A 14,111-nucleotide genomic window follows, 5' to 3' on the forward strand; every position below is an offset into this window, starting at 1 on the left:
GAATCAATTGATGGCAGCAGTCAACTGATTTTAGTCCAGAATGCTGCTGTGACGGAGAACTGACCCTTTTCAACATTCTGTGTTTGTTAACATTTCAAACCCTTCACTCAGAGACGTAGCCGAAATGGTAGAAACACTGAGGGGTCCCGATCCTTCTGTAGAAATTCTCAGTAGAAATTCTCCTCTCTCTCTCCTCCAGCCCCAGGAACTGGCTCCTCCTGTCCAACGTCCTGGGTCGACTGCGAATGACGTCTCGGTCTTTCCGGCGCCTCTTCCCGCAGCTCAACGTGCAGTCCATTCCTGAGGACGAGTTCTACCGGCAGGCGTCTCTGTCGCAGCTCCTAACGGGTCCTGATGAGCAGGAGCTGGCCTCCTTCAGGCCGGACATCAGGGACCCTTTGGAGCTGGTGGAGGCCACCCCTGAGCTGGCCGGCATGCTTGGCTCTTCCCTGGAGTTTGTGGACACTCGTTGGGACTCGCTGGAAGCTTCCCCACCTCCAACGCCACCCCCACTACCATCACCAAGACCATCACAAAGATTGTCAATAAGAACTCCACAATGTTTGCGACCGTTATTACCTCCACAACAACAGCGGGGAACAGAAGTTAGCACTAAAGTGGACTACATGTTGCAAAACAGGGGACCAGGGTCTGGACAATTCCAAGGACTTAAAAATCTGGGATATTCTACTTTGGCAGCTAAAATAGAAACCAGAATGGATGCTAGCATGTGGGAACCGCAACAGATCGGAAGTAAAAAAGCTGGGGTTCCTATTCCTGCAAAGCCAAATGTGACAATGAATGCTAACATGTGGGAACAGCAAAGACAACAAAGTAGGAATATTACAATTGCTAATTCTGTTAATGCACAATCTAAAATTGACTCTAGCATGTGGGAACCACAAAGACAACAAAATAAGAATACTTGGATCCCTAATTCTACTAATTTGGACTCAAAGATTGACTCTAGCGTGTGGGAACAACAACGACAGCATGGTCAGGATACTGGGATCGCTAGTTCTGATAATCCAGACTCTAAAATGCACTCTAACATGTGGGAACAAGAACAGCGAGGAAATAAATCAGCCAACACTCCTATCAAGTCTGATGTGGCGGTTGGTGTTGGCATGTGGGAACCACTGCGACTACGAAGTAGAAGCGCTGTGAATTCTGACGCCAAGACGGACGCTGCCCCATCAGAGCCACAACAAATCCAAAATAAGAACACTGCTTATCCAGCAAACTCAGACGATACAGCGGATGTTAACGCATGGAAACGACAAAATCAAGGGAGTAAGACTGACAGGGTTTTGGACTCCACAAACCCAGGTAGTTCAATTGATGGTAGTGCTTGGGAAACTCAACGACTCCGAAATAAGAATGCAGGAACCACCAGCCCTGGGAAGCCAAACGCTCCGGTGGATGCTAACACATGGGAACGCCAGGGAATAAAGAGAGTGGCTTGCAACAGCACAGCGCCCAAAAAAGATGCTAATTCCTGTGAAAACCAAGGTCAAGGAGGTAAGACCATAAAGATGGACGCTGCCTGGCAAAGGAACTTGGGCAACGTCAGAGTCCACATCAGGGATCTTGGGATGAGAGTGGGGGGAGGTGCTATCCGAACAGACGTAAAGAAAGAGCAAGGGAAGGCTGCTGGGAAGGGCGCCAGGGTTAAAACGAGGTCATGACAACACAATGTAACCAGGGAAATGAGAAGTCGTAAATCCTGTTGACTTTAAAAAAGAGTTTGGGAGTCACACTGAGCTGGTGGAGTGAGAAAGATCCTTTACCACCAGAGGAGTCAGAAGCAATGCAGTATTCCATAAAGAAAATGAGCGATTTTACACAGAATTGAAACATGTAAATGTTGTAGAGATGTCAGTATATTTGGACATTAAGGACAGTGACAAGGACAGTGACAAGGACAGTACATTCTCTGCAGACAGATGGTAACAGTCTCATGTGTGTGCTATATGTATACTGTAAATATGCGTCTTTTTTATTTATGAGTATAAATATCACTGTTAAATTTGTTCTTTGTAAATGCAGTCTGGTGTAAATATGATGCAGTTTCTGTTACGTGGTTTGTTGGTTGGGAGGTTGTTTGTTACCTTTGTGTGTACTTTTGTATTCAGCATCCTGTTGGCTTTCCTCACCAAAATATTTATTGTCCAATAAATATAAAGAATAAGAAATGCCCCTGAAATCTGAATTCAAGTTCAGTTCACAGACTAGCTAGCAGCAGGACTAAATATTTGTTAGCATTGCAAGGGGTCACAGCTAGCTGGTTCATTGCTAGTAGTCTGTCCTCATACTTGTTTGCATTATAGTTATCTTCATACCTGCACAACAGTTTCCTCATAGCTGTTAGCACTGTAAGGAGTCATAGCTAGCTGGTTCTACTAGCAGTTGATTACACCTGCTAGCATTACAGTGCAAATTTTAACAGCTGACTTAATTTTTTTTTGGTATTTGTCATTTTACACCTGTTAGCATTGCAAATGATTCAGGTTAGCACTATCTTTAAACATTTTAGCTTTACAAAAAGTTTTAGCCAACTGGTTTGTCTCAATTAGTCTCTTTACAACTGTTAGCAACACTAATGTTGCAGCTAGCTGCCTCAATGCTAGTGGTCTCTTTTCATATCTGAAATCAGACTGTTAATCTTTGAGACCACCAGGCTAACTACAGGTGAACAAAATGCTAACGTCATAGCTCCAGACTTGTCTTTCGGAATCTATTGCAAATTTCACAGACGAGGCTGCAGCATCAAACTGAAGAGGATCATTTTTTTAATAAGAATAAATAAACTGAACAAATAAAGATGCAGTTTTATCTGCTGCGTGGAAACAGGAACAGGAAGTCCTTCTGAAAATCTCCAATCCTCAAACTCACCTGTGATGTGGGCGGAGCCCTGCAGTCTGTGCAGGTGATGGAGCACACCTGGAAACAGATGCACAGTAAGTTTGTTTTGTTCATTTGAAGATGATAATTTTGTGGATGAAACGTATTTTGTTAAATCACAGTTTTGTTTTGCTCTCTCTGCCACACCTTCTAGGAAATGTTTATATTTTTATTTTATAACAAACATTTTATTCAAAGCACGACTGGAGTGGACTGGAGATGTGAGGTTTTCACCCTTTATATGTATATAAAGAGAGAGAACTAGTAACTGTTTATGTGCACTGTGTGTGTGTGTGTGTGTGTGTGTGTGTGTGTGTGTGTGTGTGTGAAGCAGCCTGTAATTAAAGGCGATGCAGCGAAACGCAGCAACATTTCATTTCTGCTGGACGGGAAATTAAATTCCCCCGATCGGACAGGCGGCCTCTCTCTCGCTGTCTGAGGAAAATAAAAAGACGAGTGTCGCTGTGACACAGGAGGAGGTTTTACTTCAGGATCTCTGGCAGATTTCAGGCTCAGAGAAATATCCAAGAACTCTTGAGGGTTTTAAAAGATACCAAAGCTCATCATGTATCAGTCAATGAACTCACTGAATGTGTCCTGAAGGTTCAGCAAATATCCTGAAAGCATCTTAAAGTAAAACTCATACTTTTAATATTAAAGGCTCGTTTGATTACTGTTGACTGTTGTTGTTGCAGCTTGATTATTTTTGATAGATCAGAAATTTGTGTAAATGTTTTGGGGTTTTTTTTGCCTTATTAACAACTTTAAAAATTAAATAAATGATGTTTAAGGGAAGATTGTAAGTGGCTACTTGTTCAGGGGGGTTTATTTATGTAAAACAAAAACTTTAATTTAGTTGTGTAGTCAATTAAAATATCTGAAAATGGTGAAAAGTCTTCAAAGAGAATCTGACCGGATGTTTGTGGCATTTTTGTGTGAAAACATCTTCAGTAATCTTTTAATCTCTGTAGACTGATCGATCATTTCAGATCCACGGTGATCTCATCGTAAACAGCCTCCTCAAGCGTCTTCGTGTTAAATCTGTTTATGCAAAATCACCCTGAGATGATTCTACCCTCTAGTGGACAAACTTTGTGACCCCTCAGGTACACAAAGTACACAGGTGAGTATATGAAGAATGCTGCTTACATGCTCAAGTTATTTGACTCTAGGATATTATAAATCCAACCAGTGCAGAAATATAATAAAATTGAACAGCAGGCGGGAAATAGGTCGGACTGTGTTGCAACAGCTCTTCATTAATGCTTCATGAAGTCCTTCGTAAGTTCTCAGGAACTACTTTCAGACTTGTGATTTACTAAATCAGTTCACCATTAAAGCTGAATGTCTCTACTAATAAAGACTTTTGTGGTGTGTAAATGTGCTGCAAGGAAACGTCTGCAGTGGCACCCAGTTAAGAGCAATCGACTACGTAAACAGGAAGTCACTGTTGCATCACAAGCTAGCATAGCTTCCATTAGGTACAGCGTTAGAGGCTGCAAAATTAGTCTTTGTAAATGTAGGTAATTGTTTTGTTTCTGTCTGTAGACATGTAGGAATCAGTTTCAGAGTTAGTAGTATTCATGCAGTTTATGAGATGGGAATATCTGATTATGCTAAGCTAACTGATGTTGTTTACTTCATCCATAATTTGAGGTTCGTTGTGGTATTTTTGAGAAATGTAATTGCTCTTTTTTCATACTGCCTCTTTTACTCTTCACTCTAAAACGGTCAGATATTAGCATGCTAACATTAGCGTTGTCAGTTGGATCAGTTATCTACGCAACACTTACACCTGGCAGGTCAGCAACAGCTAATCTCAGCAACTAGTTTGTGAGCCGCAACAACGTTTGACTTAGCGACGATAAAACTGAAAAGCTAACTGACGTCAGAACTGATCAACAGCAGCTGCAACCAAAACAAAGAAAACTGCTGCGTGGTCCTTTAAGGAGAAGATGTTGGCCGCTGTCTGGACGTCTGCAGGGGATGCTGGGATACATGTGTGACTCACTCGCTTCTCCAAAAACTGGGACACACTATTTTCTGTAATATGAAACAGAGTCCATTCATGCATACGGGATGTTTTCCTCTCTCTCTCTCTCTGTCTGTCGGCCTCGCTCGGCCCTGTCTTCTCTTTCGATCGCCCACACCCTTTCATCCTGGTTGTGTGTGTGTGTGTGTGTGTGTGTGTGTGTGTGTGTGTGTTCAGAATGAGTCATTCACACACACACACACACACTCTGCAGGATAAAAGGATGTAGGCGAACGAAAGAGAAAAGCGACACAAACGCACCTTTTCTGCATTTTCCTCCCTGAAAATACTGATATTAGCTTTTCAAAATAAAACACAACTCTATACTCACTTTTTAATAATTTAAAAATGGACAATAAACATCTGCTGATTATTTTATAGGATGTTAAAAAAAATGAAACTTTCCTTGAAATATTGGAAAACAGTCACAAATCCCATCGTTTAACCTGAACATTTTCAAACATTGTTTCATCTGACCAACAGTGGAAGTATATTCTGAAATACACACAAGTAGCGAGTTGGTTATGAATTGGCGAGTTGGTTGGTGGTAATTGGTCGTTTATACTGAACGTTGGTGGGTTGTAGGGATGACTGGCTGCTGAGTGGTTGGTGTGAAACTGGTGAGTTTGCTGGTTTTAAAATGTCTGATTGGTGATTTAATTGGTGATAAAACTGACACTGACACTGGCTGGTGTTAAACTAGTTGGATGGCTTGTTTTTGATGCTTGTTGATTGGCTGGTGATACTTTGGTTACATGGTTGGTTAGTCGTTGATAAAATGGTCCTTGATTGGCAATCTGGTGAGTTATTGATCATAATGTTGATAGGTATGTTGATTCTTTGAACATTTTTAGTTGGTTAGCTCTTAATTAATAATAATTGATCATCTTAATGTGTTTGTGTTAAGTTTGTTGACTGGTTGATGAGAACTGTTGCTGACTGCAAGTAGATAAAACGTGGATGAACGATTGTTGACACACCATTACTGTGGAGCTCCATGGCAGCCAGAGGAGCCTAATGAGACAGAAAAAAATGTCCTCCTTTAAGACAAGAGAAACAGGACGGGCGAACGAGGTGAAGATGAATAGAGAGGGAGGTGAGCGAGAGGTGGGACGACAGAAAGGTGTTCAGTGAAGAGAGAGAACACTAATGAAATATGAATGAGTCCACAGGAGGTTGAACCAGCTGTGTGTGTGTGTGTGTGTGTGTGTGTGTGTGTGGGTGTGCGTGTGTGTTAAGTCGTGATAAACAGCAGGAATGTGAATCACAGTCGGTGTGAATGTGTGTGTGTGTTTTACACCTCGTTCACGCCGGCTGCCTCCTCATGTCAACATCAGTGACGACAGTTTCCTCGACACACACGCGACAACACTCGCTGCTCGAAACACACTGACACACACACTTTGAATCAGAGCGATGTGAGACGCGACAGACGGCCGCCATGTCTGACAGCTTCTGTAACCCACCACGAGCCGTTAACATCTCCGGCTTCCTGCAGCTAACTGTCGTTCAGCACAAACAAATAGCTTTAATGCTAACTTTATGCTAGCTTTTTGCAGCTCACTGATGTTATGAGCACAATGAAGCACCTTCAAACAGTTAGCATAAGCCAAACATGTAGCATCTGACATGATGCTACCAATTTGTCCTTTGCTGTCTGATATGATCCTGGCTATTTTTGGCTAGCTGATGTTTACGGTACAGAAAATGTTGCGTTATTTCCCAGTTCGCCCAACCCAATGCTACGCTAAGTGTGAAAAGCTTGCCACATAAATGTAGCATGTCTGATATAATGCTAGGTGTTTGTAGCTAACCAGTCTTCTTGAAAAGCTGAATGTTAGCAGGTTTTCTGTCTGTTCTCATCTCCTTCAGCACCGTACAGTCAAAGCTGGGCACCGTTTATTGTGGTGTAGCAATGGAAAACAAAAAAGATAGATCATCTTCATGCTAACGGCTGTTAGCGTTGGAGCTACTTATTGTCAAGCAACTGCTCTGTCAAGTAAACCGCTACCAAACACAGGACTGACAATCCTGTTGGCTCGTAAGATATCACATGTAAATCAGACGTTCGGCTTAGGCTAGCATTTTCCCTCTGCCTGCAGTCTTTGTGCTAAGCTAGGCTCATGTGACTCTGGGGGAAAATGATGGACTGTCCCTTTAAGGCGTGATAAATGGAGCGTCCAGCGGCGTTGGGTTTCGCAAACACACGCACACACACACACACACACACACACACACACACACACACACCGTGCAGTCGAAGCAGCCGCTCGCTTCTCTGGTGTTTGTGTGTGTGTGTTTTTCCACACGTGTGTGTGTGTATAGTAAGTGTGTAACTGCGATTGTGTGCTGTATTAAAGCCTTGTGTGCGTGTGTTAGTGCGTGTGTGTGTGTGTGTGTTTGTGTGTGTGTGTGGCTGCCCACAGCCAGTGTCGAAGACAACGGATTGAATTGCTAATGCGCCGCTGGGCGAGAGAGAGCGTGTGTGTGCGCGTGCGTGTGTGTGTGTGCGTGTGTGTGTGCAGGGGTCGTCTGGCTGTTTAGCGAGCGAGACGAGCAGCGCGGCCGATGAATATTTAAACAGAGAGAGAGAGCAGCCATCATTTATTGATGTTGGTGAAGGGAAAGATGAATAGCCCGTCTGTGTACACAGCGCTACAGAGGAGCGCATGTGTTGGAAACAGCCGGCATCCCAATGCAAGTCGGCACTGAGTCTGTATGAGAAACTGCAGAAGCTTGATTCCGAGTCGCTCCCTGTTTTGCTTTATTTGCTACATTTAATTTTAAGACCACACACACATTCAAAGAAAGTTGTCGTTAAATTGTCTTAACAGCGTCCTGAAACGTGGAAGTCGAGCAATTTTTGTTACTTTCCCAAACTGACAATCCATTGATCACCATGGAGATCTTCGTTATCACACGTGGAAAATTGGGACTTGCAGAAGTTTGAAATCTGCAAAAGTTTGTGTGCCATTAGAAGTCAAGAAATCTGGAGTCTGAATGTGACTTCTGTGCTATCTCTGGAAAGTCATGATCTACACAAGTCCGAATGCTAATGCTAATGCTAATGCTACTGCAGCGAATCTGCCGAAGTCTGAGTGCGAGTCAGGATCTGTTTCCAAATGCGAGCAGGTTCTGCAGATCTGTCACCAGCCGGGCCGAGCACACTGCAAAAAAATCGCTTTCACACTGGAAACTACGGAAAACACGTCGCTGTGTTCAGAATGTGGGGGGCGGTTCTGAATCCAGCCACAGAGCCATGAATTGTTGCTGTGACTCGGCCGAGGAACAGCCTACGTGCTTGTCCTCGACCAATCGCAGCTCACCATCTTTCATGAAGTGTGATGTCAGTGGGAAGGAGAGGTCGGGACCAACTTCCAGGAACTCTTTCATTTCACCATGTTTCCAGGTGAAGTCAGCAATGGTCTGAAAGTGTTGGCTGAGCGCAGTGGGAACTAAGGCCAGTCACGTGTCACATCATGTTTCCTGAATAGATCACATCAAGTTCCTCTTGTGTTTCTGGTGAGTTTGGTCAGGCTCCTGTTGGTTGTAGATGGGGGACTTGTGGACTTTATTGTTTATATGTTTTATGTTGAGTAACTTTGAACTTGCCATAAAGACACAATGATTTATCCACCTGATGACCCTGTTGTGGTGTGCTTACATGGTTTTGAATACACGGTACATATGAATTATACTTTTAGGGTTTATTGTACTTTGTAGTCATTTGACCTGTCAGGTGAGGCCTTTGTACAGGTATGGTGTGTCTCTGTATTCATATCTGTGGAATTGCCTGCACATGGTGGTAATAAATGTTCTTAGGATTATTATCGTGGACTAATTATCGTGTTTGCGTGCTTTTGTTAAATTTTCGACGTCATCCTGTTGTCGTCTTCCTCTACAATGCTGTATATCCACCTGACTGGAGCATTAGCTCCACTTCTGTTTATCTTGATCAATCAAGATGAACTTACTCACCCATTTTCTGGAAATGTGGTTAAAATTCGCGCTACAGTTGGATGGCAGCCCAGCTGTTGGTGCCGCCCAGCGCTGAACACTCTCATTTTCATCGCCGTCCGCTCGGGCTATTATCGCTCCATCATGCAGTCTGTCAGAATAAAGTTCGTTCAGCGTCACTCTCTGCTAGTAATTGTTGCCTCTCTCAGCTCTCATCCTTCAAAGAGAGGCTGTTTCGTGTTTACACGTCAAACAGGAAGACGAAAGGTCAGAGGTCAGCGGGGTGGACCTTCGAGGAGGTGTTGATAGCGAGAAAAACAGAGAGAGAAGAAAAAAGGTTTGAGGGTGAGAGAGGATGTTTCTGCATGTGTATGAGAGAGAGAGAGAGAATAATGGAGGAGGGAATCAGGACGGTTTCAAGGTTCCCCTTTTCTATTCGCTCGCCCGCCTGCTTCCCTCGCCGTCTCACTCTCTCTCACACACATACACACACACACTGCCAGACAAGGTCACACACACACACACACACACACACACACACACACAGACACACACACACACACACACACACACACACATCTTCATGCTTCACTGCCAAACCCTTCAACGCTCTCTTTTCTCTCTCTCTCTCTCTTTCGCTGTAATGCAGACACTTGCTCGCTCGCCCGCTGCTGCACTCGTCTGATCGGCTCTCTCTCTCTTTTCAGAGAAAGAAAATAAGGAAATCAATTAGACTCCCTTCTCACCTCCTCCTCCAGTCTGTTCTGATGTGGGCAATTTCATCCAACAATCAGTTGTAGCAGAAGTACTGAGATCCTTTACCGAAGTAAAAGTACTAAAATCTCACTGTAGAAATACTCAACTACCAGTGAAAGTCCTGCATTCAGTGCTGACGGCAGTAAAGGTATGAAAGTATCATCCACAAAAAAATTTGTTTGTCAGAGTCCCTGTCAAATATTCAACATCAACACATCTGGAGATACGTGGTTTTCAAGTAAATGTATCGGTTACGTTCCACCAGTGACGACCAGATGTTTGATTTCACGTTTTTAACATCACATTTAAGCGTCTCAGTCTCAATCCATGCAGTTCACTTCATTTCAAACAATTTTACTTGTATGTAAATGATGTAATTTCCGACAGCAACGGTACCTTGAAGGCATCACTGCAGATGTCGCGATTCAGCTCCTCTGTGAGGATTTGCTTCTTTGTCTTGTGTGCTAAATAACGATACGCTAATGACGTCAATTAGAACTGGACTGTGTTTTATTCAGAGTGTCCAGTTAGGGGACCTCAGACTTCCTTTTCTTTGCAGACGATGTGGTTCTGTTGGCTTCACCAGGCCGTGACCTTCAGCGATGCACTGGGCCAGTTTGCAAAGTCGACCTTTGGCACAAAATGTTCCAGGACCAGGTACACCTAGCCTCATGCTAACATCGGTGTTTATCAAGTGCAGTTCTGTCATCACGAAATGAAAACAGGCTTTGATGTTTGAACAGGCGTATCTGACGGCTATCGTTAGCTTGCTAATGTCTGACTTGTTTAGAGTGTTAAAGAGGTCTGGAGTGCGGTCGACATTTCTGACCTGAAACTTGATAAATGCTGTTTACATTGGCTTCGTGTTGACATAGTTGATCGCTCTTGATTGGACAGCGCTACAGATGTTTCCTAGCATCAGATTTACACATCACTTTGGCAAATTTCAGCGCTTGTTTCAAACTAGCTCGTCGTTACTGAGAATTTCGGAAGGACTTAATTTGCAGACTGAGTGAAGGATTCATGAGGAGCTGCTGCAGCAGAGTCCTCGTAATGCTGCCGTCCTCAGTTCGCTGCAGAGAGTCAGGCTGTAACTCAGAGACGAGCGTCGGCTGCAGCCAGAGAGAAAAAAACATCCGTGTGCGCGCATTCAAGCACGCACGCGCACACACACACACAAACACACACACGCCAAGGCAATTAGAGCGTCGCATCAAGACGAAAAATGTGTGTGTATGTGAGAGAGAGTGTGTGTGTGTGTAGTGTATGTGTGTGTCTGTGTGTGTGTGTGTCTTGTGTGTGTGTCTGTGTGTGTGTGTCTGTGTGTGAGTGTGTGTGTGTGTGTGTGTCTGTGTGTGTGTCTGTGTGTGAGTGTGTGTCTGTGTGTGTGTGTGTGTGTGTGTGTGTGTGTGTGTGTGTGAGTGTGTGAAGGAAATTAGACTGCCTCATTATTCAAATTGGCTCGGAGGAGAAACGCAGCGCTCGCCTCGTTTACGCCTCGACGGAGAGAGAGATCTGTCACTCCCTCCCTCCTCCTCCTCCTCCTCCCTCCTTCCTCCCTCCCCTCCTCCGTCTCCTCGTTCTGTCATTCACCGTCCCTTTGTCCTCTCTCACTGCCGCCTCCTTCCTCCTTTCCTCCTCTGTCACTCAGGATCCCCTCCCTCCTTTTTCCTTTTCTTTCTCCTCCTCTTTTTCTTCATCCATCCCTTCCCCCCCCCCCCCCAATCTGTCACTCCATCCTCCCCCTCGTTCTCCCGTTCTCAAATTACATCCTTGTTGCCGCCTCGTTTCTCATCCCGTCGCCGGGGGCCGTCGCCGAGGACCGGCGAGGGCGCTAAACGGTTTCCCACCATGCATCACTCCCCTCACACACACACACAAACACACACACAGAGTAAATCTCAGGTTTTTTTCACGTTGTAGAAATCCACAGTCGACTTGTTGATGGAGTCAAAGCAGCGACAAAACTATATAATCTTTCTTCCCTGACAGATTATCCTGATGGTGGCGCTAGAGGGAAACATGGTTACATTCACACCCAATGAAAAATCCAAATGATTGTACCAAAAACCTGGATTTGATCCATTCCTGCTTGCAGCTATGGCTGTCTGCTGATCAGCTGACACACTAAGCTAATGCACTCAGCTAACGTGCTAGCTTTGGTTACATTAGCCAGCTAGCACTCTGCGTAGCCATGGAAGTCCCATTTTGTGGGAAAAAGAAAAGATGATTGTCGTCAAAACATGAGACATTGACTCGTCTTCCTCAGCCAGATGAGGAAGCCAGTCAGTGTTGCTCTTGGATCTCCATTATAACATGTAGCGCATTATATGACCAAATGGTGGCGCCAAATCTTCCAAATTAGAAACACGTGAATTTTCGCTGCTTTCTGCCGATCACTTGAACTTTATTTACACCGTTTCAGTCCTCAGACGTTCATCAATTTGTGTTTGATGAGACACAAACAGCCTGTACGGATGTTAGCTAGCAACACACGTCGACTCTGTGTGATAAGAAAAGAAAATATTTCAATCAGCGCCCAACATTTTTAGCACTTCTTTTTGCATCTACTTCAGTGTCTTCATTGACTTTGTATGCAGTCAAAGTAACTCGTTCGCGTTCAGTTAGAACAAGCCTGTAGAGTTAGAGACGGACTCTCTGCAGCTTCAACGCTTTAAATGTGCATGTGTTGCATGTAGATAAAAGATTGATAAAAAAATAAAACATAAGTCAGAAACAATTTAAAGAATCACGCTGCAAATACAGGAAGGCTGATGAACATACCAAAAAAATGCTAACTCCAAGCTAATGTCATAATATCTGGACAACCTGACCAAAATATTAAAAATATTAAATTTGGTTTAACTCGAGGTGTTTCTGGATCTGCAGCATGTTTCTTTGTATTTTTTTAATTTGCTTTATGTTTTCATCGGCTTCATTAGAAACTAGATAAATGTTGCATTTGCTGTTGACTTTACACTTCAGCTGCTGCAGCAAACTGCTGACGATTATTTAGCAGGATGTAAATGTGCAGTCAGCTTTTGCGTAATTTGGTACGATTTATTTCAGAGGTGTGTAAAGACGAGCTAATCACAAAACACTGATTCTCTGCTGTTCCTCCGCGATGTTCTGCACGATCCGCTGCTTCTCATTCCTGTTTAATGTCTCTGCAGACGATCGTTTGACATCAAATCACCTTCAATCATGCAAATGATGACAAGAGAAACCGCAGCAGAGAGGAAGGAAGGAGAGGAGGAGAGAAGGACGCCAGAGGAGAAAGAAAAGGAGAAGGAAAGAGAGAAAAGGTGGAGAGAAGACAAACAAAAAGAAAGACAATGGAGAGAAGATGGATAGAAGGAGAAGAAGAGAGAGATGGAGGCTAATAGATGTCTGCAGGGTCACATAAATCACACACTTCCTGTCGGACAAATTGATCGCTCTCCTGCAAATCTTCCCCAGTGCACTGACTGACAGGCGCTGTGTGTGTGTGTGTGTGTGTGTGTGTGTTTGTGTGTGTGGACCAGCAGACAGATGAAACAGGACAGACAGAAGAAAAAAGAAAACAAGTAAAGAAGAAGAAGAAGAAGGTGGAGACATCCGTCAGCTTCACCTTTAACATGACAATTAATCTCTATTAATCTCTTTTGCATCTCAGGGCCACAGGAGGCATCACAACATCCCAGTGGCCAACTGTGGTACTGCAGCAACTAGTCTAAATCTGAGTTGGGTTAAAAACAAATATTATTGAACATTAAATTTCAATATATTCCAACAAATAAAATGTAAATGTTCTGTGTCAGAATTAGCCCTCTGTGCTACGTTTATGCTATCACCAACAGCAGGAACCAAGACTTCTTTTCAGGCTAAGAGTGAGCATTTCATGAGCTAACTGCATTATTGTGGGGGCTTATTTAAGAACTTTATATCAGGGTTTCAGCTAACGTTAGCGGCTCTGTCCTGATCTTTATTAGACTTACATTTACCAAACACATCAGTGAGTCCTCGTTCTACAAATCTTCACTATCAGCTGATGTCGTTGGTTAGCTAGCAAGAGCTGCTTTTGTCTTAGATGACAAAAATATGATTAAAATCACCCACCAAATAAAATGTAACATCATATTAAGTAATGGTGCAGAAAACGTCTTTATCGCCCTCTAGTGTTGAGTCAAAGTGAAACCTCGGGCTGCCTCATCTTCAACTCATTATATCCATTTCTATATGACCCGAAACTTTTGTCGTCAGAACAAGTCAAGAGTTGATTTCATCACCTAATAAATCACTGAACTCTGCTGTCTGTCAAAACCACCGTAACCATGGCGACTGCCAGGCCAGCGGCAGGCAGACAACAGAGACAGAGAGAGAGCTGTGACAGGTGAATAATCAGAGTTGATCGTCACGGAAACAAGGCCTGACAGCGCCGACAACGCCGGCGACAGATCACACACACACACACGCAGTGAGG

General features: G+C 43.8%; 1 protein-coding gene across 1 annotated transcript in view; it reads left to right on the forward strand.

Moving 5' to 3' along the window:
- LOC121627658 (BCL-6 corepressor-like) overlaps positions 1–2,166 on the forward strand; it is a 34,890-nt gene extending 32,724 nt beyond the window's left edge. Inside the window, exon 13 of the mRNA XM_041966684.1 lies at positions 200–2,166. Within this exon, the coding sequence (XP_041822618.1) occupies positions 200–1,688 (1,489 nt within the window). The 3' untranslated portion in view covers positions 1,689–2,166. The remainder of the gene's footprint in view (positions 1–199) is intronic.
- The last annotated feature ends 11,945 nt before the right edge of the window (positions 2,167–14,111 follow it).

This window comes from Chelmon rostratus, chromosome 24 (genome assembly GCF_017976325.1).
Source record: "Chelmon rostratus isolate fCheRos1 chromosome 24, fCheRos1.pri, whole genome shotgun sequence".
Lineage (NCBI taxonomy): Eukaryota > Metazoa > Chordata > Actinopteri > Chaetodontiformes > Chaetodontidae > Chelmon > Chelmon rostratus.